Genomic DNA, 27,740 nt, shown 5'->3' on the forward strand with positions numbered 1-27,740 from the left:
GTAAAAGGCACAAAAAATGGACTTAACCCTATTTTCGCATATTTTTGAAGTAAAAATTCAATATCTTCCACATTTTAAACACTAAAGTAATGAAACTTTTAGGAGATGGTCTCAACAGTATGATGCGTTGAACAGTGATGAATGTTTTACCAGAGTTATAAATTTGTTCAAGTAGAGAAATAATTGATGCCCCTAGACTGATACCCTAGCGTATGCCCAAAATGGACGATTTTGGCTGTTGCAGACCTCTTGGGGGTATTTGAGGCCTAAAAATTGGCATGAATACAGAGTAGATGTCACTGAACAAGATAAAAGTGTCAAGTGGAAGATTTGGAAAAATTGAAAAAAAACGTGTGTCCGTCACAGTCACGTCTGTCACAATTTGAAAATGGCGCCACGCAAACAAAAATTGAGCAATCTCTAAGAAAATGGCATCTCAGAAATCCCTAAACCTTCTTCTATCATTGTAATTCCAAATTAGATACAATAGATAACTTTTTGAGATAAATTTGGGTACCATCTGAGTAGACACCCAAAAAAGGTGTCAGAGGAACCCCAATAGACGTTAGTCACTAACTGACGGACGTAGCCTCCCATTAGGGAGGTAAAGTGGGTGCCCCAACATAAAAAATAAATTAAAAAAAAAGACACCCAAAAAAAGTGTCATATTTACGTCACGTCCGTCACAGGGGTGCTATCTCAGAAAGTAATAATGGTAGGGGTCTGAAATTTTCACACAACCTGTAGAAAGGTTAAATGTGGACTAATAAACAGTTGGAGCTGATAAATAAACAACATCTCGAGTACAACATTCGTTTGAACTTTAAAAAACAGCAAAATCGTGGTGTCCGTCACGGTGGAATTGCCCTATAGCATATGTAGGGGTTCTGGTTGAATTATATCACTTCTGAGAGGTTTTAGAGATCGATTCTGTAAATTTCTCAATTTAGGAGAACTCAGGAGGAGAACTGAAGAAGAGGAGGAGGACTGATGATGAGGAGGAGAAAGAGGACTCCAAAGGAGGACTCAGGAGGAGGAAGAGGAGGAGGACTCAGGAGGAGGAAGAGGAGGAGGAGGAGGACTAATGACGAGGACGAGGACGACTAGTGGAGGACTGAGGATGAGGACTGATGAGGAGGAGAAGGAGGAGGACTTAGGATTAGGATGATGAGGAGGAGGACTGAGGAGGACTGAGGAGGAGGATGAGGAGGAGGAGACTGAGGAGGCGGAGGAGGAGGCGGAGGATGATGAGGAGGAGGACTGAGGAGGACTGAGGAGGAAGACTGACGAGGACGAGGACTAAGGACGAGGAGGAGGACGACGACGACTGAGCAGGAGAACTGATTAGGAGGAGAAGAAAGAGGAGAAGGAGGAGGAGGAGGAGGAGTCAGGAGGAGGAGGACGACTAAGAGTAGGACTCAGAGGGGACTGAGGAGGAGGGTGAGAAAGAGGATGAGGACGAGGACGATTATGAGGAGGACAGAAGATGAGGACTGATGAGGAGGAGAAAGAGGAGGAGGACTAAGGAAGAAGAGGAGGATGACTGAGGAGGAGGAGTCAGGAGGAGGAGGACGACTATGAGGAGGACTGAGGAGGGCTGATGGGGAGGAGAACGAGGAGGATGAGGAGGAGAAAGGAGGAGGTGGAGGAGGAGGAGGAGGAGGAGAAGGAGAAGGAGGAGGACTGGGAGTAGGACTGAGGAGGAGGAGGGGACTGAGGAGGAGGGTGAGGAGGACGAGGAGGACGAGGAGTCATGAAGAGGACTGAAGAGGACTCAGGAGGAGAAGGACTCAGGAGGAGGAGGAAGACTTAGGAGGAGGAGGAGGACTGATGAGAAGGAGGAGGAAGACTATGGAGGAGGAGGAGGACATCTAAATGTTTTGTCTGTTTTTGTCTGTTTTTGTCTGTTTTTGTCCGCCCTACTTTTTGTCCGTTTTTAACATATAGGGTACCGAACGGACACAAAACATGATCCCCCAGCCAAGCATGTGTTACGATACAAATGTACTTGACTATACATTTAAGGTGCAGTGTACTAGTGATATTATGGTATGTTTAAAGACGGGACCACAAAATGACAAAATATAACCCGGTACCTAGTGTTGTACTAATACATAATAACAAGTAACAGGGATAAAATTAATGAGCAGAAACAATCGATCTCACGTCAAGAGGCCAAAGCACCTGGGTCTGGGAGTACATGACAACTTCAACTAGTAGTGAGCATACTAGCCCCTGCAGTGGAAAAACACATAAAACATACTATTGGAATGTCCAATTGGTTCGTTTTCTCATAACAATATAGGGCAATTCCACGGTAAGGTTCCACTTGGTGAAAATGAAAAATGTTAAGATAGGCACCTAATTTTGGTTAAAATATGTTCATTAGACTCTTAACCTTACAAGTCAACAAAAGTTTTTTGTTTCATATTGCGTTAACTTTTGATTTTTCTCATTCAAAGGAACACTACTCGGAAATGAAAAAAATCGTTCAAATTTTCAAAGGGCCATAGTTTGGGTATGCAGCAATATTTCTCTATGAAATTCCATACACTTAGGCATATGCATAAGAATGAAAGCTATGCAAAGTTTTAAAACCGTTACTCAAATACTTTTTCTAAAAAATTTCCACAAAGATGGTGTCACGTCCGTCACAAAATTAAGCAAAAAAGTTTTTTCAGAGCCACATAGTGCTATTTATATTCAAAAAACCACTGTAACCTATCTCTTCTGAAGGTAAGGGAGTACCGTAGAAATTATCAGGCTTGTATCTTTTAAGAAAAAATTTTTGTAAGGGTGGTCCCAACTTGTCGCGTCCGTCACATTTTTTTGAAAATGCTCCAAAAAATCTTTAAACAGACTTTAAAGGCATTTTTCTTAAAGCTGAGGCCGTCCTCAACAAAACTATGTCGTCAAATCAAAAATTAGACAGAAAATGACCGAGTTATGTATAATTTTGTATATGCCCATATATGGGCATACGGCTCACTTTTAGCCATTTTTATCCATATTTCCATTATTTTGACTAAAACCAAGACAAATAGAAGTCAAATAAGGTTGGATTGTGTTGACTATGTTGACTAGACTATCAAATAACATCATATGCAATTCAATAATTTAATTTACTGATTTTTTGCCATTTTATTTGCTTACAACTTTTTCAGAGGTAAAAGGCACAAAAAATGGACTTAACCCTATTTTCGCATATTTTTGAAGTAAAAATTCAATATCTTCCACATTTTAAACACTAAAGTAATGAAACTTTTAGGAGATGGTCTCAACAGTATGATGCGTTGAACAGTGATGAATGTTTTACCAGAGTTATAAATTTGTTCAAGTAGAGAAATAATTGATGCCCCTAGACTGATACCCTAGCGTATGCCCAAAATGGACGATTTTGGCTGTTGCAGACCTCTTGGGGGTATTTGAGGCCTAAAAATTGGCATGAATACAGAGTAGATGTCACTGAACAAGATAAAAGTGTCAAGTGGAAGATTTGGAAAAATTGAAAAAAAACGTGTGTCCGTCACAGTCACGTCTGTCACAATTTGAAAATGGCGCCACGCAAACAAAAATTGAGCAATCTCTAAGAAAATGGCATCTCAGAAATCCCTAAACCTTCTTCTATCATTGTAATTCCAAATTAGATACAATAGATAACTTTTTGAGATAAATTTGGGTACCATCTGAGTAGACACCCAAAAAAGGTGTCAGAGGAACCCCAATAGACGTTAGTCACTAACTGACGGACGTAGCCTCCCATTAGGGAGGTAAAGTGGGTGCCCCAACATAAAAAATAAATAAAAAAAAAAAGACACCCAAAAAAAGTGTCATATTTACGTCACGTCCGTCACAGGGGTGCTATCTCAGAAAGTAATAATGGTAGGGGTCTGAAATTTTCACACAACCTGTAGAAAGGTTAAATGTGGACTAATAAACAGTTGGAGCTGATAAATAAACAACATCTCGAGTACAACATTCGTTTGAACTTTAAAAAACAGCAAAATCGTGGTGTCCGTCACGGTGGAATTGCCCTATAGCATATGTAGGGGTTCTGGTTGAATTATATCACTTCTGAGAGGTTTTAGAGATCGATTCTGTAAATTTCTCAATTTCCCGATTTTTCCGATTCCGATTTTGGCCTCATCAACCCTCATATCGGACATCGGGTTGGACCCCCCCAATCTGTAGATTGTCTTAGTTACCATAAATAAGGAACATCAGAAATACTAAATATATACTACTATATATAGTAGTATTATATACTATATATACTAAACTATTCATTCTATTCATGTTACCTGTTTCTTTAGCAAGCTGGTAGAACTTATCCCTACGGGCCTTTCCAACCTTCTGCTTCTTACCCATGGTGGCTACAGGGTGAAAAGGGGTCAGAATCTATTATATAATAGAGTCTGGGTATGGAATCCAACTCTTTGGTTAACTACCATACAAGGAATAAGGATATCCACTCACCACTGCGTTGTTAAAGTTCTGTATGCATATAATTTGAATCAACTCTACAAATTTATTTAATTTATTTAAAACATTTGTGATAAATTCTATGACGGGCTAGGTTGAGGAACAGACAGTTCAACTTAAGCTAAAATGCAACATAGCTTGTAATAAAACCAAGTATGTGAACGAAAGTTGCAATATTATTAGCGATAAAAATGGTAAATAACATTCAATTTTTGCTTAAAAATGTTAATTGTAATGGACTGGGACAGTTACAGTCAGTTATTTTTATATACAAATTACTTTGTTCAGCAAGCTGAGACATTCAAATAAACAAAATAAACCGTTCATTTTTCCATCTCAATTAATATGTTTAGGTACAAATTTATGAAAGATAAACTGCTGATTGTTATATTATATGAATTAAATCTTTGGTACCAAGAAAACATTAAGCAAGTTCATGACGAGCCATCAACATTAAGCGTTACACACAAACATAGGTTCTTACTCAGCAGTCCAAGCCAGCTCAGCTGTTTATACAGGTCCGTATTAAGGCAAACATTATCAGAAGCACCGTTGTGACAAAACATCCGAGCGCACTGTACAATCCAGAAACTTCTCTGATTTTAATAACACCTAAAAATGCAGAAAATGCACTGCAAATTGTGCAACTTAACAACCACCGCAACGAAAACATGGTGCCTCTGAACATTATAGATTTATTAAAGGTGTCAATATATAATACTCGCATCCAAACAAATGATTAGTTGTTGATGCCGGTAAGGGAGGCGATGCTGTGGTTGAGCGGTTTGGAGTCTGCAGGCTCTGGATCTGGTGACATTGTGCCGTCTCTGTAGCTGGCTGAGGACAACATCACGTTACTGCTGCTGTAGGGCGGCGTGAAGCACGAGTCACTCGAGAAACTGGGGGGTTGTGCAGGAATTTAAAATAATTTATCAGAATATTCTTGAAAATTTTACCAATGTTCGCGGAGGTGTTAAGTGTTCGGTCTAGCGAAATAAAGATCTCATAATGGGATTTGAAACTCCCTTCCAGAAACAAGCTCGATAAATTTATACTGGCAAAATTAAGAAGGCTGGTTGACGCTCAGAAAATATATCAAATAAGTTCCAGTCCTCCTCGGCTCAAAAGGTGAACGGCCGAAAAAACATTGGATTTCCGACCTAAAACCTTGTATCTGAAGTGCTGGTGAGGTAGATGTCTCCAGCTGAGGAGTCCATCATGGAATGCTTGGAATCTTCGTCACCCTCCTCCTGCATTCCGTTGTAAGGCTGACAGATCTGGGAAATGGAGAAGTCTGTGACGTTCGTGTTCCTGGAGAAAATTGTGATTAGAGCTTTTTTTAATGAAAAAGACCATGATGAAAATTTCAATATTATTTAAATTGGGCTATTTTATTTTTAATGTTATCATTTTAAAAGCACGATCACTTAGTTTCTGTACACAACAATGCGGTTCAAATAAATTCTTGCTCCAACCACGTGGCTTCAAAAGCTACAAGTGACATGAGCGTTAAGAGTGAGGTCCCTTTTACCAGTTGTGAACGGAATTGCATCATTCGTCACAAAAAATATATTCCAAACGTAGATATAATATAATAGAAATTTCTTCTCTATCTATATTTATTAATTTATATCTAAATTTCTAACCTAGAAGCTTGTGTAGTCATGGTAACGTTAGAGGCGGAGGGATGAGGGACATTGGAGACTGGTGTAACAGTGACAGGCATGACATTCTGCTCTACTACCGGGATAAAACACTGGGCGGTCTGGTTAGCTACTGTAACCGTGCTTTGTGGGATCAGGACCGTTCCTTCTGAGTTGGTCGTTACCTGAGAAAAGTGGTGTTTTATAATAGGGACTGAAATTAGGATTTTAAAACAATATTTTGTTAAGTTTTACAGTTCAACACGAACAAAATTATCTACAATCTGCGATAATAACTCGATGTGTGAGCAGTACCTACCCCACTGACAACTTGAAGAATTGGAGTTGTTGCTTGAACCCCAACCATCCCTCCTTGTTGTACACCAACCATCCCTCCATGCTGGACGCCAACCATTCCACCATTCTGTACCCCTACCATGCCACCTTGCTGAACCCCAACCATTCCACCTTGCTGAACTCCAACCATAGGCACCGTAGCAGCTTGACCTAAGCCTAAGGTTTTAAAATTATGCATTTGGTAAAGCATCTTTGTATCTAGATATGACAATATCTTGGGCAGCTTCTGTCATAATATTTGGTAGCAATGTCTTCTAAGATACCAATTGATACAATACAGAATGTATCTGACCGATGCAAAAGTAACAAACACAACTAACCTCCCTGCACCCCGACAGTGACAGTTTGAGCGGTGACAGTTTGTCCTGCTGATTGTACCACAGGGAAGGTACCGGGGAGAACAGTGGAGGACCCCTGTGTTGGTAATTGAGCTAGAACAGGCTGGGTTCCCACAACTACCGAGTGTTGTCCTGGAGAATTAGAGGATTAATTAATAATATATACGTTAACTTTAATAACTACGTAAATAAGTGTCTTAAAGTTGCAACCTTATCTAATCAATATTCGAACTATTCACATGTCGCAGGTCGCTGAATGCCATACAGAATGATATGAGAATTGTTGATAAATACCCTGAGGGCCCTGAATAAGCGATCCGATCTGTAGCGGTGCACTCTGAGTAGTCTGATTCCCTGAGTTATCAGTAGCGTAGTTCATGAGGGACGGAAACTGGTTCAGGACTATGGGACTCTTGTAGTGGAACGTTGATTCACACATCACTTGGTTTGAGGACAGTGTGTTCAGTGGCACTGAAATTTGGGGTGTAAGGTAAAGCTGTGCAGTATCTCATGCCAAACATTTGAAAGCTAAATCATGAATAATAGATGGTGTTAACAACACTATTATTAAGTGAAACTTACACTCATGTTGGTAGTACGAAAAGAACTATATAAAGAACCCAATAATAAGATTCAATTAAATATATAAGACCAAGAAAAACAGCAGTATCCTGTAAACGCTGTAATTGTTATAGCACCTTTCGAGAAGCTCCGAAGAATAGACAGTCACAATAGTCTAAACATGAGACAATCAGACTGGTAACAATAACCTTAGTTTAAATATCAGTTATTGTATTAAAATTTGAACCTCGAAAGTTAAAACAATTTGGTATGACTGATATCTTGATGGAGATCTAGTAACTTTGTTCCGTCTATATTACCTGCGAAGTGGGGTAGACTGCCTGGTATCATGATAACCACGGGGCCATTCTCTCCCTGAACAAGGACGGGGGTTTGGGGTAATACTGGGGTGTTAGGGCTCGCTGCTACCAGCTGAGTGTTGGTGGTTGCCATGTACAGGGTGTTTGATTTTCCTGTTGTAAAAAAAAAGAAATTCAGTATAATATGGATGTGATACAAAATTCCTGTTCCAATCAAGCATTGCAAAAGTGATTTTACGAACTCATAAAAACAGATAACGTTTTACCTAAAAACAAGCCAAAGCCAAAGTAAAATGAGTCTCTAAAAGTCCTTGAGATATAATACTAACCGGACTCCCCTGCTACTGCAGCGTGCACATAGGCAGGGAGGGACAGCAGTGTATTGTTGTTCACAGTTGATGTGGCATTCTCTGCTGCAGCTCCCAACAGCGCTTGGATTGAATGAGCAGATCCGTTCACGTTGTTTTTCATCATGTTTCCGTTCTTGACCTGCAAGTATATATTTTAGGATTATAGAACACACACCGGACTTATGACACTGTTTCTAAAGGAATTATTTTAATTTGCTTTTCTGTAAATGTGTTTTGGTATCATATAATAAATAACCTATAAAAGTTAAGGAAAGTTATTCTTCTGTGGTGGAAGCATTTACCTGTAAATTAGCCAAGACCGGATGGGCATTCGTAAGAATAGGGTGGGCGTTGGTAAGGAGAGGATGAGCGTTGGTAAGAACAGGGTGGGCGTTCGTAAGGACTGGATGGGCGTTGGTGAGAAGAGGATGACCATTGGTAAGAACAGAGTGGCCGTTCGTAAGGACTGGATGGGCGTTAGTGAGGACAGGGTGTCCGTTTGCAGCAACTATTGTGGTGTGGACAGCATTAGACTGAGCCGTTGTTGGAAGAAGGTTGGTAGGGAAAGTTGGGAATGCCGTGACAACTGAGCCCATGTTATTTGAGGCAACAACGCCAGTCTGGGTTTGTAGTTTTACCTGAATAATGTGTGAAAAAGGTGTTCCATATCAGCTGTTAATTTAAACTTAAATTGTAATCCTCGAAAAGATATTGAATAAGATATTTCAAGATATTATATATCCAGTCTTATCATCTTGTCAGCAATAAATAATTTAGTTGAAATCCGTACTTAGCTGAACGCAACTTTGACTGATCTGCTTTACATACCTGTATTGGTTGGGAAGCAAGCATAGTGGGCTGACCTGGCACAGCAGGAATGCTACCAGCTGCCATTAATGGCACAGTTATTATATTTTGGGATTTCTGGGTGGTTGTTACTGCAGTCACTATTGTCTGAAAGATTGGAATATCGTTATTTTTTTGAGTCATCAAATTATAATAAAAAGAATTTCTTAAAAATGATCATGCCCTCTAATCCAACTGGTTGAAAACATTGAACAAAAACTGCTAACTATGCTTCACAGTGATCAGACTTTTTTTCTTTTAACCATGACCAGAATCAACCTAACAATAACATAGTTATTTCTTACAGGGAGGTTGGGAACAGAGTTTGCTTTGGTAAGGTTGGAGACGGCTACTCGGTCCAATGTTGGAGTCATTGTTGTGTCTTCACCATCACTTCCTGATGAAGTTGAACACGTTTTGAGTACTTGTGGCTATCATTACAGTGAAAAAGAAACTGAAAAATGGTATCAATGGTATTACATTTCCAGCCCTTACTGTAAGGTATTTAAAACAACAAACCTGATGACTGAGATCTTTCATTTCTGTTCTTGTGTATAGACATGTTCAAACTCCAGGCTCCCTTGCTCAGCTGTTGAGCTTCTTTCAAGAGTTGAAGGTAATGAGAATTTTCAGAAGATAGAGATTCCACATTTTTGGTCAGTTTGATAACCTCTGTTTTGAGAAGTTGAACATCATCTGGAAGGTCTTTCTCCTGTTTCAGCTGCTCAATAAAATTTACAGTCTTTTCTAGGATACAGTTCTTACTTAGTTTACCATTGCAATCAGGAACAAGCGCACATAACCTCACAATCCATTTATTGATCTTATCTTTTCTTTTTCTCTCTGTTTCATTGTGTATAATCCGTCTTTTATCTTCATCACTAGCATTTGGAGTAACAACATTTGAAATCGGAGTAGCAGCAGTCATGATGTAGTATGGTGAACAGTTTCCAGTCTTGGATGACACGGAATATGGAGAACGAAAAACAGCAGTGCCAGGAATTTTGGTGGGTGCTGAAATAATAGTGTTAAAACTGACTACATGTAGCACAATATGGATTATTAAAGACGACAGTAAACTATAAAGAAACTTGTTGAAATTAAAAAATCACCTTTGTTTCTTTGATCTCTCTGACCATCTTGAATGTTTTCCTCGACTGACCCTTTCTTTTCAGGTGGGAGTTTATCAGACATTTCTGCCTAAATATTTAGGATGATGTTTAATTTTTATTTGTTTTATCTAACTGTACACATTTCATGATGAACATTGCAAATAAAGTTAACAACTAATAAGACTGTATAGTTGAATATAAACTGAATGTGAGATTATGTAAACTAATGTACTTACTGCTTTTCCCCTGCAGTAAATTTCCCATTTACAATTGTCTCATAATGAATAACTTTAATTACAGCAACTCATAGCAAGTTAATGACTAGGTGGCCAGTGGCATAACGTTGCCTTTTGGCGCGCGGGGCCCTTCATTACGCCACTGTAGGTGACCGAAAGGTTAGAGCTTCTGCCTAGTGACACCTAGTGATCCTAGTCTAAGAAGTATGTTAAATATAGTTATGTTAATATTTTCCATCTTGGAGTACAAAGGGGAGACGTACTTTAGGTAATGATTGTTGCTTTGACTAAAATCAGGAACAAGTTGTCCTTGGGGTGCATCCGACCCTCGAACACTTATTAAGTAAAACAAAATTTTTAAGTAAATCAAAATTTAAGTTTTATTGCCATTACAATGAATAATGATATCATAATAAATATAAGTAGACATCCGATAATAAACTTATTACATCCAGTACAACCCAAGATGTCAGCCGACGCGACTTACAAAAATAAAGAAGGCTAGCATGTTATGTTCATTGACAAGCGCCAAGGCAAGTGAGTGAGAGTCGGTTAAGGTACTAAACGGGATGTTAATATGTTAAATTGTAATACTGATCTTGTATAATCTATATTGTAATCCATGTGTATCCAGAGCAGTAACATAACAGAGTAGCTAAGGATCCATTGGATTAATACGAAATTACACATCCCTGTGATGATCGGAAACGTTTTTTATGTTAAATGGAATGGCCAGGGGCAGAGAAAAGATCAGGAATCTTCTTAGGATACCCATTATGCACATCTTCATAATAGTGTACAATAAACACAGTAGGAAAACAAATTTTAGGAAAACAAATTTAAATTTTGGTATTTATTAATAACAATCAAAACATATCATATCATAAAAATAAAGCTGCGCGTTGGTTGACTGCCTCAGTAAGACGAATAATTTAAACTTGAAGGTGCCCTGCGCATTTACAGAACCTTATGCGGCAATCACATATTCATGAGGACCTGTGAGCGCCAAATTTAATTTAAAGTTTCTAGAGATCATACATCACTACGAGTTACTCATGCTTTTGGATTATAAGAGTGCGGATTGTCAGGTATTTCATTCATTCATACTTAATCGGTTTAAGCTGTATATTTAGAAACGGATGTAGAGAAAAAGGAGGAAACCTCTACTAATTTGATACTATCTGCCCAATACTGCAAAGAACTAAAAGACCTCAGAATGTTCCTAGAATCTAAGAAACAGACTATTGAACACATAATTGGTGAGAACGTATCCATCACTATCGCAAATAGAAGAGGTAGTAACATAAGTGACCAACTCTTCAAACGAAGAAAATTCGCCACTACACCAGCAGAATACGTGAAACAGTCTAGAAGAGACAACAACACCTCATCACAAGCATGTAAAAGACCAAGATGCCTGACTTGCAAACTCACGGAAAACAACACTGATGGGAAATTTATTGTTAACAATCAGATATGTGAACTAGATATGAGTTTAAATTGTAGTGATGATAATGTTATATACGTAGCTCAATGTAAGTTATGTTCTAGTGGCTTCTATTTTGGCCAGACATGGCTACCCCTCAATATACGCATGAATAACCACAGAGCAGCTTTCAAACCAGAACATTATAATAAGTCATCATTAGCTCTGCACATTCACGATGTGCATTATGAAATGTTAGATGATAAACTTTCTAGTTTTAACTTTGGGATTATCCGTAAATGCAATAGAGATGACCTGAACATGTATGAGTATATGTTTATCGAGAGATTTAAAGCCAGGATAATTGGTTTAAATAGGAGCAAGGTCAGTGGCAATTAATGTTATCTTTGGTTCAGGTCACACCTCACGTTCTTTCACTGGGTGTACGGCTATATTTTCCGCTTCCTAGTTCTCACTTTTGTACACCGAGTAACGAGTTTACACTTTGTTGTTTTTTTTCTGCCCCATGAGTTTGTAACTTTACTATGGATTTTCAGATTAATTAACCGTATGTTTACTAATATGACATATTCTTCTGATATCAGTTTATTAAATTTTTGAGAGCTTGATCATGAGACATTATTTCAAATTGCCCTTTCCGAATCGTTCGGTGCAATGTATGCGAGTATGACCAATATATAACCTTACTTTATTCGTATGTTTGGCCTCAACACAAATTTTGGCCACGTCTACTCAAGAAAACAGTTTCAGTGGTCAAATATTAAGGACCACCATTGTTGTTTTTTTAATCAAGTTACGATCTACATTGATTTATACATAAAATTGAATTTTAAATAGAAATGTGAATATATTAAAATTTAAAACTTTCAAAACGAAGGCTTATAAATATTATTGAATTATGATTGTAAAATAAAGGATAAATTTTTAATTTGTTTCATTTAACATTTGTTTTACTAATTAGTAAAATAAATCGTTAAACTAATCAAATTGTTTTGTTAAAAGTTTTGATACAATATTTTACCTCAAATTGGTTAATAACGGGTGATATTGTAGGTTTACAACCTACCAGGACGCGCGCCGAGTTGGACTCGTTGATGGTCCTGTTGACGGATGTTACTCGTCTAAATTTCTTCGAAGTAGCGTGCGCTGCTTTCTTCTCGATGGCAAGAGCTACGAAGTAGCGCGCGCCGGGTAAGATCATTAACAATGGTCAAATGGTCCTGTATATATATATATGGAACAGATATTTTACGAGTATCACCCGTTAACGGGTGATACTGGTAAAATATTTGTTCCGTCGACGAGTCCAACTTTTATTGACAATGTCAACCTTTTAATTCTAGATCGTTGCTCTGCGAAAAATGCTAGTTTGCACGGCGCATCGAAGCTAAGCGTCGAAGTCCTCCAAGTCCAACTCGGCGCGCATCCAGGTAGATTATAAACCTACAAAATTGTAATTGGAGGACTTCGCCATTTCGACGCGCCGCGCAAACTAGTATTCTTGCTTCGCATCAACAACGATCTGGAAGGGTCGACATCGTCAATCAAGATTGTAACAAAGCAGAATCGCCATGCTTTAACCAACACTTTTTGTACCACCATTTTTTATTTAAAATTCAATTAATTATTATATATATATATACAAATCAAGCGTTACATTTTAGCCATGCAAAATTACATTCCCAGGAACCCTGACCGGATGGGGCTTAACTTTGAAAGTAAAAGAGTTGGAGACTTCCGGTTTTTTGTAACATGTTCCTCTTTTAAAAGTAACGTTACCTCTCCAGGAGGAAAATTCAAGACAACGTAATTGTTGAGTTATCTCAAAATCTCCAGAAAAGTCCCCTTTCGGGCCGATCAAAAGTTTGCAACTTTAACTTTGCGGATTCCTGTACTCTGGTTGGCTGAATTGTGTCACGTGGTAGCTGCCTGAACATTGGAATACGCCACGCGTGCAAATCATGCTTGTTGTTGCGCGCGAGGTCAAGCCGTCTGTTTAAATTAAACCAACTCTAGTACCACCACCAGCCGGTAACTTTTCCTGGGTATGAAGTAACCAATTAGGGCTATTAAATGCCGAACACAAGGATATTTCGTATTCGGATCATATGCCTGCAGGCCGTCTGTCGCTTAAGACCATGGTCGCTCTTAACTGAGCGATAAGTGACGTTAAGTGAGACCGTGAGCACCACTTCTTGCCAATTTGCTTTTGAATTACGGCCCAATCATGAAGTTAAACAGTACAAGTTGTGTTTTAACGGCAAAATACAGCGAATTCTAGCCCTTGAAAGTTGTAGGTTTGGAAGATCAATACGGATGCTTTAATTCATAAAAGTCTTAAGTTAGAACGGCCAAAACACCCTACTCGGCGTCAGCAAATTGACATATTTTAGTATTCTAATTGAAAAATGGTGCTGCAATATATAAGTTGCTTAATGTTTGATAAATCGTGTAACTAGAAGCAGTATATGCAAAGCAACTTAGGTGATAGGTGATAGGCAATATGAAATTACACATCTTACTTTAACTTTATCCCGTCACCCATGGACTTATCAATTAACGGCTGGTGGTGGTGTCATCGTTTGTCGTACTCAAAACGTTTCGCGGTTGCGAATGCCGGCCCATCGAGGAAAATCTTTTTACTTTGTATTTTAACCATTATAAAGTGTGATTAGTCGGATATAGTACTGAGTTCAAACAGTCCCCGAAACGAAAAAGCAAACATTTGATTTTTGTTTCGGCGACTGAATCGTCGATGGGCCGGCAAATATTTGTTGTCGAGTAGTGTTGAATACTCATATTAACATGATTATTGATTTAATTTAGGAATTGTATATAAATATCTTTGACCAAGTTTAATTGTTAATGAGAATGCACCGTACCCCAGCACTGGGCGCGCGCGTTCAGCGTGGGGCTTTTCGTTTTTGATTTTACAAATGACATAGCAACTTTTAATGATTATTAATGGAATTATCGGATATTTATAATTCAATATGTATTGATTCTTCTGTGGAAAATAAAAATTGTATTTTACTTTTTTTAAAATTGTATTTTACTTGGCCGGATGACAACTAACTAAATTTTTTAAAATGAGAAAAATAAATTTGATTACGAGCGTGCTAAATCACTTTTGTCATACGATGTATGACCCGCCGCGCACGAAGTGCGCGGCTCCCCCTGTATCGTCAGGACGATAAATAGTGAAACGACCGTGGGGGTCGCAACGTGATACAAAATCACTTTACACATTACAGTCGATCTTCGAGATTGTTCTAAAAGGGCCCCCGATGAATGTAACCAACTTCAATCGATGTACTTTCGGACGCTGATTCCAAATCACCCCCATGCGACATAGGGCCAGGGTTAAAATGCTCTCCTGACGAGATATTGGCGAAAAACTGTATCGATCACGTGATATGACCGTATAATTTAAGGAAGTTAGTCTAATTTCTCATTAGGGTTAGGGTTTTAGCAAATGTTTTTGCTAAGGATTGGGTTAGGGTTAGGATTGGGATCAGATTAGAGCTAGGGACAGAGGGTTAAGGTTTCGAAAAGTCGTTCAGAACCATCTAGGGAATGGGTTAAAAAAGTCACGTGACAGTCGAGTGTTACCTGGGGACCCCAGGCTATTATGTTCATATACATAGCCTGGCGTAATTGAACCCTCTAAAACGCGCAAGTAGGCGCGTCTATGCAATTTTAAAATCAAATAATCAGAATTTACAATCTAACTCAGAGCGGCTCTTGTAGCACATACGTCACTTCTTTACAATTGGTAAATGGCGTGCACGTGATCTTTTGCGCGGCTGTAATTGGTTCTGAACGATCACGTGAATGCTGGTCACGTGCGCTATAACATCCAATGAGCATTCGCACTTTTTTCAGGGCGATAGAGGTCGTAATTCACTCAGCCCGAATAGAGATTCGGCGGAATGACCGGCTGAGCGCCGCCCAGTAAGTCGAGTGTAGAGTGATTAGTCATCATCTACTTGATTACATAATAATTAATTTGGCTGAACCAACACATAGCAAAAGCCACATTAACGTTGAGACCGTCAATAACAAACGACTGCCATTAGAATGCAACAAATATAGTTATTTCTAAAACAATTAACGGGTGATACTCGTAAAATATCTGTTCCATATATTACAATAAAACAAGTGTGTCACAAACTTCACAAGTGGATTCATGCTCTATAACCAAAGCCCTCACAATTTAATATATGGAACAAATATTTTACGAGTATCACCCGTTAATGTACACGTAGAATCATGGCTAAGTGAAGATTGTGTATGTAAAATAAATTTGTTTCGCTATTTACAAATTCTTCATTTCGAAATTTAAATAATTAATAAATTTTACAGCAATACATTAAAATTTTAAATTTTTTTACGTGTTTGATAAAAGTGGTCTTCAACAGACAACAAATCTTTGATGTGCTCTCACTCAGGGATAACTCAACAAAGTTAGGTTATCGGAATTTATGTTTTACTCATACACTGCACAGTGCACAAGTTATATTACTTTAAAACACCAAAGCAGAATTTTTGCAGACCACTGTATGCAAACATTTTGAAACGTAGCCCCAGCTTTTCTATACCATCAACAATCGAATTATAAAATGGCAGCAATAGACAAGATATTGCAAGGCTAGATACAGACGTCAACGAAAGATCATTCAGTATTAACAATTGAAAGGGTACTTCTCCCTCAAACCTGATACAACAGTGACAAGAGGATTTTACGGATGTACCCAGCACACAAGTTTTGCAGCTTCGAACTGGTCGGGCAGCGTCTGACAAAGAGAAAAAAAAACGTGAACATAATGAAAGCGGTGGTACCACCGCTTTCATTATGTTCACGTTTTGTGTCTAAACCGCTAACTTGACCCAACTCGTTTTCAGTACGAATTTGTTGTCCTTACTGTAATAAGTTATTTAGACCTTACCTGATAACCACTCCTAGAAGATAAAGGTGTGTTTAGTTTGTGGTAAAGGCCTGAACTTTTGACTTTTGTGTTACTACAATGGTATGCAGTGAAATTGATTTTGTAATGCTTGCGGACATGCATATGGTATTAAGACAAGGTTTTTATCGGCATTGCAGTAGTTTTTGCTCTTTGATCTCCTTACTCCTGTTATATTGTAAAAACAAAGTTGGGCCATTTGTATGCAATGCCCTCGCTTTGCTGATCAATTAACATGCGACTGTACAAAGTCATGATAAAGTTGTAGGCATGCTTCTAGAGGAAAATATCGTCAGATACTTGAAGGCCCACAGGATACAACTGAAATTATAGCTTATATACAAATAATTATTTTATTATCTTGATATTTTTTGTGTTTGTCTAAATATGTTGTTTTCTTTGATAAATTTTCAACCCTAATTACTTAGACCTATAATTGAAACTGTTTAGGTCCTAGGAAATGAATGTGGGAGAAGCTTTGTTAACAACTACTGCTAATCACCTTGGTACCTACAATGAGGAAACTGATCGTTTCATCCTTACTGACAAATCAAGCATCCTTACTTGTACAGTGAAGACTGATGTTCATAGCAGAATCATTGACTGTTCTGTTTCAAGTTCACTATTCGAACACAGTAATGACCAAATTCTTGACAGCTGGAATTATGAGTGTGAAAATGAATGCATAGTTATCAAATCAAAAGCAGTTCATCTCATCAAAGAATCAAAAGCAGAGAAACACAGATACCAACCAGAGAATTTGCCAATACTTGGATGCTGTTCATTCGAAGGCTATGTTGTTACTGTAACTTCCACAAGTTATACTGTTTGCAATCTTTCAGACCTTTCAACTTATTCCCACAACGTAAGTGAAATTAAGAAATGCACTTCACTTATAGCTGGATGGAATATGAAAATTGCTGTTGATGGCTACAGATCTGTGAAGCAAATAGATGTCCTTATCTGTGATGGTAGCAAAGTGTATCATTATGTTGGAGATCTTGTATCTGTCATTGATACTGGTAGAGTGCTTTCATTTTGCAAAACAGAGTTTGGCTACCTTGCTGCTTATGAAACCAATTGGCGACTCAGCCCCATGCACTTGTTTGGGGATCAGCCAATTAATTTGGATAGTTTGGAAATACCTAGAAACCACAGATCATCTAGTGAGGCTAGGTTACAGCTATATGGGTGGGATATGGAACTGTTGGATGACAAGAATCTCCCTGGGCACAATGAACCCACTCTTCTTGTTGAAAGACGAAATGTGGTTTGTGTTTCAGGATTTTACAAGCATGTCATAAGCATATTTTTCCTGAAGAATGGAACAATCAGTCATACAAAAGACATTTCGATTGGTCTGGAAGGAAGATGTGCTGGCCTTGCATTCATGAAAAACAATCTACTTGTTTTGAGGCGTAGATTTGATTCTGACAATATTCTGCTTACATTTCCCTCTAAGTCTGGTACTGTTACAGGAGATGTAAGCCTTGAAGTGATCAAACTAGACGAGCATATAGGAAAGTTAATGGGTAAAAAGAGAAAGCATAAACGGAATATGGATAAACAATATGGAAATATTAGTGATCAATCAACTGAAGGAATGATGAGCTATCCTCAATTTATTCGTGACAACATTACTGAGGAGGAAATTGAACAAAAAGCCCAACAGATATTAGAGGAGTATCGTTCTAAACCTCCTCGAACCGGATCATTCTCAGAGTCTGAGCTGTCAGAAGGCACTCTCGAGATACTAGCAGAGTGTAAACCTCGCCATCCATTTATCCCAATCCCGGTTTGTGATTCATCAGAGGATGAGGAATATGAACTGCTTATGCCTGGACAGTTCGTATTGCCCGCTCATAATATTCAGAACAAGTCTGATTTAATCAAGGAAGTGTGTTTGGACGCAAAGGATGAGGAATCTGAATTACTTATGCCTGGAAAGTTGATAATGCCTGCTTTCATGAGTCCTAGTGGTCAAAACACTTCTAATTTAATAAAGGAAGTTTTTTCAGAAACAACAGAGTTGAGAAATAAATTGCCCGTCTTCATGACTCATGACGGTCAGAACACGTCAACTTTAATTAAGGAAGTTCGTTCAGCTGCAGTTGAGTCAGGAAACGAAGCAAAAACTAGCACCAACATCTCAGAGAAAGCGAATCAGAACAATTGTAACAGTAATGAAATTCCTTCTAAATTCGATGAAAAACTTGACAAAATAATCAATTTACTGGAAAGACAAAATCTTTTGCTTGAGATGATTGCTAGACAATCTCTGGTAGATAAATAGTAATTATTTAAATTTTGTTCACCTTGGAAGTTTTTTAAATTATCTCGTTTGAAGTAGGGTTGCCAACCGATATTACCGGGCGATAATTATCGGCGATAATTTCCCATAAACCGTTATCGATTATCGCGATAATTTTCGATAATTATCGCGATAATCAACCAATTTTTATTATGGTAAAATGGCCACATTTAGCATATTTTTCGAATCTATTTCTCTGTTTGTATTAACTAAAGTTGAAACCCAGTGCTAGCATAATTTGCAGTGTGATACTGATGGTATGCTGACGTGCTGTGTAGTATGTAATGTGTATGAATTTGTGGCAGTGAAAATTGAAATGTTGCGTTATCGCATCTAATAAGTAACTTGGAGGTTGTTATATATGGTCCACCCGTATTCACACTCCGACCTGAGTTTAGTCATTTTCCGATACGAGATTGGGGACGGGTTCTATAAACAAACTATCAACAAACATATGGTCAGACGTATTTATTGTCGTTTGTTAAGGGGGCAGGGGGGGGGTCTTTATGAAATTTCTCTCGAAATTGATTTTATAGTTGTTTCTGATAGAAGGGAGTGATATCTACCAGATGTTTTTGGTCCCATGGAAAAATTTTGTTCCTAGCCGAAATTATTGCCGGTCAAAGGTCAGCGCTCATGTGTAATTGTATTGCGCGAGCGATTTTCAATCGCGCGCCCTGAAAATCGAGTCTAAAAATCTATCTTCTCCTACATTTTTTGAGCAATCACCTTGAAACTTTCAGGATATGTTCTAAGGACCATTTAGAAACTTCTGGTCTATCAGAATTTTAAAATAGGCCTTAGAAAAGTTTTTATTCGATTTTGAAAATCTTGGACCTCGTTTTTTGACGGCTAGGAACAAAATTTTTCCATGGGACCTAAAACATCTGGTAGATATCACTCCCCTCTATCAGAAACAACTATAAAATCAATTTCGAGAGAAATTTCATAAAGACCCCCCCTGCCCCCTTAAAGCACGGAAAGGAACTCAGACTGCAACGAGACTACAAAACCTGTTGGAGCTCAGTGTGCAGTATGTTGGAGAGATATAACCGGATAACTGATGCAGTGCACAGAATTTTAGATGACTTGGAGCTAGGCAATCTAAAGCTGGATGCAGGAGAGACTGAGTTAGCTAAAGACATAACCAAGACTCTCGCACCGTTCAAGAATGTAACTGAGTTTTTGTCTAAAAGAGAAAGCATGCTCGCTCAAGCAGAAGTGATTATTTAGTTTATTGACAGTAATTAAGCTCGGGAAAATGGGTCAAACTTAATCCTTGTCATGTCCACCTGTAGGTTCCACCAGGATCTCGAATTTATAACGTTCATTAGTATAGTAGTATAGTGACACTTGAATTCCACGAACTTAAGTTGTCGATCTTTAGTACGTAAATCGTCCGATAGTTAGTGAGAAGAGGAGCAATTTGGTTTACAATAGCTCAAAGCTATCAAGATAAGCTCAAAATGATTCGACTTCGAATGAAATCTACTGGAAATCCATTCATCATGGACTTGAATCAAGATAGGATTTCTATCGTGGGAATAGCTACCAGAGCTGAGGTATGGAACTATGATCATTATTTATTATTAGAAACCCTGGCACCGGTCATATCCGGTGGTTTTACATTTACGAGCCGACTAGCTCCTAGACACCTATTGACAGCCTGACAGGGTGGCTCACTCAAATTTGAACTGTGACACGTCCAAATTCCATGGTAAATTGGGGTTTTGATGTAGTAACCAGATTCATTATAAATAACATTTATGTCATGATAATCAATATGCCCATCAGCTGGTTAGGTGAGTGTGTAAAAAATATGCAATAAATTGTAGGTTTACTGATCACCAGCCTCACGGAGCTAGCTCTATGAGGCTGGTCAACAAACCAGCAGGACAATAAGAAAATGTAAAATTTGCCCCGTCAATATGTCTCAGCGAACCTTAACATTAGTCGAAATATTCTCCTTAGCATCGCGAGGCTATTATTAACAAAGAAGCTTAAAATTGTGTATAACAGAGTAACTTGATGAACGTGTGTATAAACGCTTCACACCACTCTATATTTGCCGTACGGATGCCAATTATGGATCGCTTCCCCCTGGTTTAAAGTCCTGACTGAAGATTGATTAAAAATGGAATTGTCAACTAAGACGATAAATGGGGAAGGAATTTAACCAGGCAACTATTTATTTGCTTCACTATGCAGTATGCACCTATGCACTCTGTTGGCGTTCACGTGCACCCTCTCAGTTTCTCATTTGGACACGTTCATAAAAAGGTGGCACTAGAGATTGATTTTTCACTGCCAAAATTGTGTGAAGCATTTTAAAATACTTGTATCTCAAGGAGTATGCTATGAAAGTTAACCAAATTTTAATATGTGGTCCAAAAAGATTCAAATATCACATAATTAAGTCATTCATCTCTTTATATCTGTTAATTGTGCAGATATGAGCCAGAAATCACAAAATATTCATTTCTTGCACCTCTAATGATGAATTTACATTCTGTGAGTGTGTCCTGCTTCTCAATGTGATTATTGAACCTTTTTGAGATAGTTGAGTGTTAAAAGTGCAAAGTATCACTGGTTAAATGTGGAGTTACGATGCAATTATCACACACAGGGTTAATTCTGACTAAGTGTTTTAGAATGATGAATGTGATATGAATATCAACGGAACGATTGTAACAATGAACTCTATCAATCACAATTATATCATGCTAACTAATATTTAGAGAATTTAGATGGTTAAAAGTGCCATAATGAGTCAAAAATCACATAAATGAGCATGTATTGAAATTATGCTGTATCAGGGGAATGTATAACTTTTTGGCTCTATATCAGGTTGGTATTCATAGTAAATCTGCAGTAATTTGTTGTGACACTTGTTTATGGTCATGGAGAAGTTCGTTATTAGAGTAATAGTGGAATCAATAATCACAAAAAACTGATTTTAAACTGAGTAAACTAGGCAAGTACTTTTACAGCTCAAGCCATGATAATTTTGTCGCCATAATGTGACAAATGAATCATATCAGTAACATATAATACTTAATCGGATTTTTGAAATGTGATTATTGATTCATTACCTTTACTTTCAAAATGTCATTTCAACTTGAACATTACGTATGATTCAATTATCACACTTTAAAGGAAATTACATATTTGGTAGCCAGATTTGTGTGATTTTTGAATCATTAAAGCACCAAGATCAAAAATTATCGCTCAAAGGCCTTCAATATGGTATAAGCTTAGACATGGATTCAAAAATCACATAATAAGAATCATAGAATGGATATAAATTGTCATATCGTGCACTTAATTTAAGGCTTACTATAGTGTGACTTAATAGCGCACCTTTAACGAAAATGTGATTTTTGAATCATATTAACTGGTTTTAATACTATTTAATACTATTTTGTACCCTAAAAAATGATAGAAAGCCAATAAAAACGTAAGATGATTCAATAATCACTGCTCAAAATAGGCTCATTTCCAACGTTTAAGTTGTGATTTTTGAATCATTTTGGCACCAATAACAATTTCAGATAAGACATTCCATTCCTTACATGCATTATAATCACCATATCAATTTTGGCGTCTTTGTGAATAGTACTTTTCAGATTATCTAGTGTTGATTCATCTTGCATTTCTAATTGTGTGATATTTGAATCATTGGCACACAAATAACGATAACTCCTGTAATATAAGCACTAGAGACTCCGTGATTTCAGGATCATGAAATTTAATCGAATTTCTAAAGGTATAGATAGATATATCAACCAACAAAGAACAATGACTATTTTTAAAACGCATTTAAAAAAATCAATCTCTAGTGCCACCTTTTTTTGAACGTGTCCATTTGATCTCATGCAGATGCGGCAGAGGTGCCGACCAGAGTAACAGGTCACTGTTAGAACAGTGATTATTGAACGTATGATAGATAACAACCGATACTAAAGCAGTGGATCTAAATGTCACCTGGTCAAACCCGGGGTGAAATATTTACATTAAGCGTCCCAACGGCTCCTGGCACAGTACATGGTAGAACCTGGTTAGCACGGGAAATTGGGTCAAACTTAACCCTAATTGTCATATCCTCCTGTAGGTTTTACTTAATGAATTTACAAAATTCACCAGTGTAGTAATTATAGTAATAGTATTGTGACACTTGAAAGTCACGAACTTAAGTTGCTCAAAGCTATCAAGATTAGGGTTACTAAATACTAACCGATATTATCGAGGAAAATTTCCCAAAAATCTTTATAGATTATCACGACAATTTTCGAGAATTACCGCGATAATCAACCAATTTTTATTATGGTAAAATGGCCAAAATTTAACACATTTTTTGTATCTATTTCTCTGTCTGTAAAGTTAAAACCCAGTGCTACTGCTAGCATAATTTGCAGTGTGATGGTATGTGCGTATGAATTTGTGGCAGTGAAGATTGAAATTTTGCGTTATCGCATCTAGTAAGTAACTTGGAGGTTGTATGGTCAGACGTAGTTATTGTTGTTTATTGAAGCACGGAAAGGAACTCAGACTGCAACGAGACTACAAAACCCGTTGGAGCTCGGTGTGCAGTATGTTGGAAAGATATAATCGGATAACTGATGCAGTGCACGGAATTTTAGATGACTTGGAGCTAGGCTGGATGCAGGAGACACTGAGTTAGCAAAAGACATTACCAAGACTCTCGCACCGTTCAAGACCATAGTTGGTTCGTGCGTCATTTTTTCGGGAAAAGTGCGTGAAGTGTGTTCATTTTTTTTTCGTGCTTTAAAGTGCGTTCTCCGTTGGCACATTTATACAATTAAAACAACAGATCATAAAATATTAGCAAAAAATTAAGTACAAAGGTTGCAATGTTACATCTTACTCTTAGCATAGGAGCATAATTCAAATATGCAGAGTGTATACAAATATTACTTGACAAATTAATCGCCGATAACCGATAAAATCGCGATAATTTTGAAAAAATTATCGATTATCGCGATAAAAAATGTTGTACCGATAATGGCAACCCTAGTTTGAAGATCACGAAATTCGAAAGACAATTATTGTACTAATAGTTATTATACATAATAATAATGTACTATTCAATTCTAATTGTTAAATTTTATTCGTATTTCTTGCCGTATTTCATTATTGCATTTCAAATGGTATAGCATCTTCGTAGTAAGGGGATTGGACTCCCGAATTTGGGGCTTGATTTCCTGAAAGGTTATTATTACATTATGTTGAATGATTTACAAGTTAACAGCTGAAAGTTTTACTCCCGAATATTGCAACGAATGATTGTCCAACTAAACTGAATTTGTAGCTCAAACTGAAGTAGTGAGTAGGAAACTCTTCAATTTAAATACCTGAGCAAGTTGTAGTTATTCTGAGGTTATCATCGTAATCAGACCGTATAGCGTACGTTTCCACCTGGTGTTGCATCTGACGTCTGGCAGGAGCAGCATAAGAATACTGAAATTCTAACTCTGAATTGTCCCTCTCAGTTGTGGCCGAATTTTGCTGTCCATTGAAGTCTATCGTCAATTCATAGTAGTCAGAGGAGTATGGACATTCTTGTTCTGTTGAAGTTTTCTCAGTGACGAAATCTGCAGATACTACCGATGATGTCGAGGGGGGTACCCTTTTCTTACTCATAAAGATCCTTTCTCTGCTAGAGATGTCAGCTCCTGAGCTTATTTCTGGTTTATATCTGTTGTTTCTGGTAGGGGGCACCATTGCTTTCTTAGCATGAACACTACTTCTGGTAATATTAACTTTCCTTCCGGAGATGAGAACTGTTGTCTGGTCATCATTTATTTTCAAGATATTTGCTGTTGAGCTTTGTCTAAATGGTAATGGTATGGGTGGCCTTGTCTTCCTCGGTATTTTATTCAATGGAGAAACACTGTCCTGTTGATTGTCACGAGCTGAATGGAACTGTGGCTCCGGCTGGATCAAATGAGCCCTCAAAGGAGACATGCCTTTACGAATTAACCGGGAATCACCCCAATTATCATGACTAATTGAATCAGCTGCGGGGTCGTTTTCCTGTTCTGTCAGTTTAACTGACTCATACTGCCCTGAGGTCAAAGAGGGTTGTTCAGTCTCAGGATCAATATGTAGAGTTTTGTAACCAGAACGTATATCTTGATTATAGTTTACATTCTGAGCGTTAGTGTTCCAGGAAACAGTCTTCCCGCGATGAGACTTGTTCAGGGATAAAGTAGGGTCCCTAATACGTGGCTCTGGCGGTATGGGCGCTCTCCCCGGCCTTTTATTAGTCTCCTCGTCCTTATCCGGCCTTTTATTAGTCTCCTCGTCCTTTTGAAAGCACCACGGTAAGGCTGAAATCATCAAATCTTTGAAGTTTTTAACCATGATATTATGGACGTTTTCACGGCTGATAACAAAAAGTATAACAAAAGTTTTTTTTAAGTAACAAAAAGTAACATAATAAAGTTACAACTACAACTGTATATAAGTGTTTCATATTTCATTCCCAGGAAGCCAAATTTTGCTCCAACGTCATGGCACAATAAATCAAAATGTTGCTTTTAGTAGCTTGATAGCTGAGAAAAGCAGGTGATCATTTGACTTGCCAAAGTGTTAAGAAAAGACTAGAGTTTGGGCACCTAATTACTAATAATATACTATATAATAAAGCTCAAGATATGTATACAATTGTAATACAATATCCATTTCTAGTAGATCCAAGAGTTGGGCAAGGGTTTCTCAATACCACTATTAATAATTACACCCTGGTTCTGGGAATGCTATTTAGTGAGGTAGAATTGTCATGTAATCTGTATAGCATACATTGTACATTACAAAAATATTTATGTAAAATTGTATTTTTAGCTCCAAGGTAATACATAAGCTACAAGTTATAAAAAGATTTAAACAGTTTGCCTCATTTGTTGAATTTTGAGCGGCACTTTCTAAATTTGGACACGAGTCTTGAAACACCCTGTAGATAAAATAATCCAAAAGTAACAGACTAAATTAAAAGGTATGAAATGTCCGCTGTGTTGCGAGTTTGTGCCCAATGAGGAGCTGCTACAAGACCACTATCTGACTACCTGCTCGGGTCTTGCGGAGGAAAGTGAAGATGAGGTGGTGCTAGAGGGGGGTAACAAGAAGAAGTTTCAGTACATTTCACCTACTACACCTGATCAGGAGATCTACTTCCTCTCTACTTCACTTGATGTAATGGCTATAGAATGCAGATTTTTAAAATTTTATTTTGTGCTGACTCTGCACGAATTACAAACTCTTAAAACAACCGAATTGCCTAAATTATCAAACTATTTTCTTATCTAACTTACTGCAAATAACGTGATAACACCATGTCATATTATCAGACTCCACAAGTGACGCTGGTGAAGGTATCTGACGACTTATTCCAATCTAAAGAGGTAGTAGTACCGGAGGGCACAGTGTGTGAGGGTCAGCTGGTGGTGGGGGAGGATGTGTTATCTGTTGCTCCTTTTAGCACTGTCGGAACTATCATTACACTTCATGTTACACGTGGGTTATCATTACACTTCATGTTACACGTGGGTTATTTATATGTTTTTTGGAATCTTTTTTAAAGCAAGTTAAGTGTAGTTAGTAGCTGAAAAAAAGAAAGAGTTTGATTAAATCGAACAATAGTTATGGACATGTTCAAACCTGGTTGGTGGTTTTGTTACACTGCCAAAATGGGCGATTTTCTCATTTTTACAATAACTCCATTAATAATTACTCGATGGTCTTGAAACTTTCAAATATGATTATAATTGTCATAACAAATAGTCTCAGGTCATCGGCTATGAATAATATTGTAAAATGGCCCAGTTATATTGAAAAATGTAACATTTGGTTACACTTTTCAATGGCTCAGCCAATCATTAAATTCTAAAGATTCTTGCTTCACAAAAATGTACTTTAGGTATTTGCTTAGCTGTGGAATGAAAAAAGGCCCACTTTTGAGTTCATAAAAAGGCCCAAAATGGACATTTTGTAACATCTTGTTTTCATGATATCTTTATAGTTTGTTACAACCACAGCTAGTGTAGGATATGTATTTAACTCTAAAACCAGGTTATTAGTGCAGCAATTCTTGTATAAAGGCATTACAACAATCTTGGTATATGGCTCATAATCAATAAAAGGCCCATTTCTTTGAATAACGTAACATGGGTACAAATGAGTATGTTATACAGAGGTGTTTGATCTAGTATTGGTTTTAAGTTGGTTGATGCATTAAAATTAAGACATGAAACAACTTAACAAATTTAAAAAATGATAATTGGGACCAAATTATTGAATTTTGTAACAATTTAAATGTAATGTAATTTAAATTTACGACAGAACGCGGTAAATTTAATCAAATGAATATATAGCTAATTAGATTAAAGGTTGGATATTTAAAAACGTTTAATTTATATTATATATCAAATTGTATAGAAAATAGAAATTGGGCCCTATATATTGAAATTTGTAACAATAAAATGTCAGGTCACGAGTTTATCCACTGAAGTGGCAGAGTGACAATTGACTCGTAATTTATACAAAATTTTACAATTTTGGTGTACAAAATGCTTGACCGGAACATTAAAACGTTACAAAATTCAATGTTTTGGGCCCAAGTACAAAATATGGTCAATAATATGGTTGATGGAACCCTTTATGACCTAGGCAAACTGGTCTGAACTTCAAAAACTATAATATAGCTTGCCTAACACCCCTCACACTAGGATACATACTATATACTATACTCTAT

General features: G+C 37.5%; 3 protein-coding genes across 6 annotated transcripts in view; 1 reads left to right on the top strand and 2 right to left on the bottom strand.

Annotated features, from left to right (window-relative positions):
- The window catches only part of LOC134812269 (pre-rRNA 2'-O-ribose RNA methyltransferase FTSJ3-like), a 66,108-nt gene that overhangs the window by 8,521 nt on the left and 29,847 nt on the right, over nt 1-27,740 (bottom strand). The window contains exon 2 of the mRNA XM_063819600.1: nt 4,302-4,375. Coding sequence (XP_063675670.1) covers nt 4,302-4,368 — 67 coding nt within the window. The 5' untranslated portion in view covers nt 4,369-4,375. The remainder of the gene's footprint in view (nt 1-4,301; nt 4,376-27,740) is intronic.
- On the bottom strand, nt 4,641-10,107 carry LOC134812949 (uncharacterized). 4 transcript variants are annotated; one of them, XM_063820574.1, is made up of 13 exons: nt 10,010-10,107; nt 9,417-9,911; nt 9,203-9,294; nt 8,880-9,005; nt 8,354-8,689; nt 8,031-8,190; nt 7,702-7,854; nt 7,115-7,291; nt 6,803-6,952; nt 6,445-6,632; nt 6,129-6,310; nt 5,650-5,793; nt 4,641-5,381 (listed from the first exon to the last, which is right to left on the bottom strand). In XM_063820574.1, the coding sequence occupies exons 1-13, from the start codon at nt 10,089-10,091 to the stop codon at nt 5,222-5,224; spliced, it is 2,445 nt and encodes an 814-aa protein (XP_063676644.1). In that variant the 5' UTR covers nt 10,092-10,107; the 3' UTR covers nt 4,641-5,221. The 4 variants fall into 4 exon arrangements, with proteins under 4 accessions (XP_063676644.1, XP_063676646.1, XP_063676643.1 ...); XM_063820576.1 differs by having other exon boundaries at nt 5,643-5,793; XM_063820573.1 differs by having other exon boundaries at nt 6,445-6,638.
- The window catches only part of LOC134813162 (CAP-Gly domain-containing linker protein 1-like), a 51,083-nt gene continuing 49,330 nt past the window's right edge, over nt 25,988-27,740 (top strand). Inside the window, exons 1-2 of the mRNA XM_063820849.1 lie at nt 25,988-26,182; nt 26,338-26,503. Of these exons, the coding sequence (XP_063676919.1) occupies nt 25,988-26,182; nt 26,338-26,503 (361 nt within the window). The remainder of the gene's footprint in view (nt 26,183-26,337; nt 26,504-27,740) is intronic.

This window comes from Bolinopsis microptera, chromosome 3 (genome assembly GCF_026151205.1).
Source record: "Bolinopsis microptera isolate Bmic1 chromosome 3, MBARI_Bmic_1.0, whole genome shotgun sequence".
Taxonomy (NCBI): Eukaryota; Metazoa; Ctenophora; class Tentaculata; order Lobata; family Bolinopsidae; genus Bolinopsis; species Bolinopsis microptera.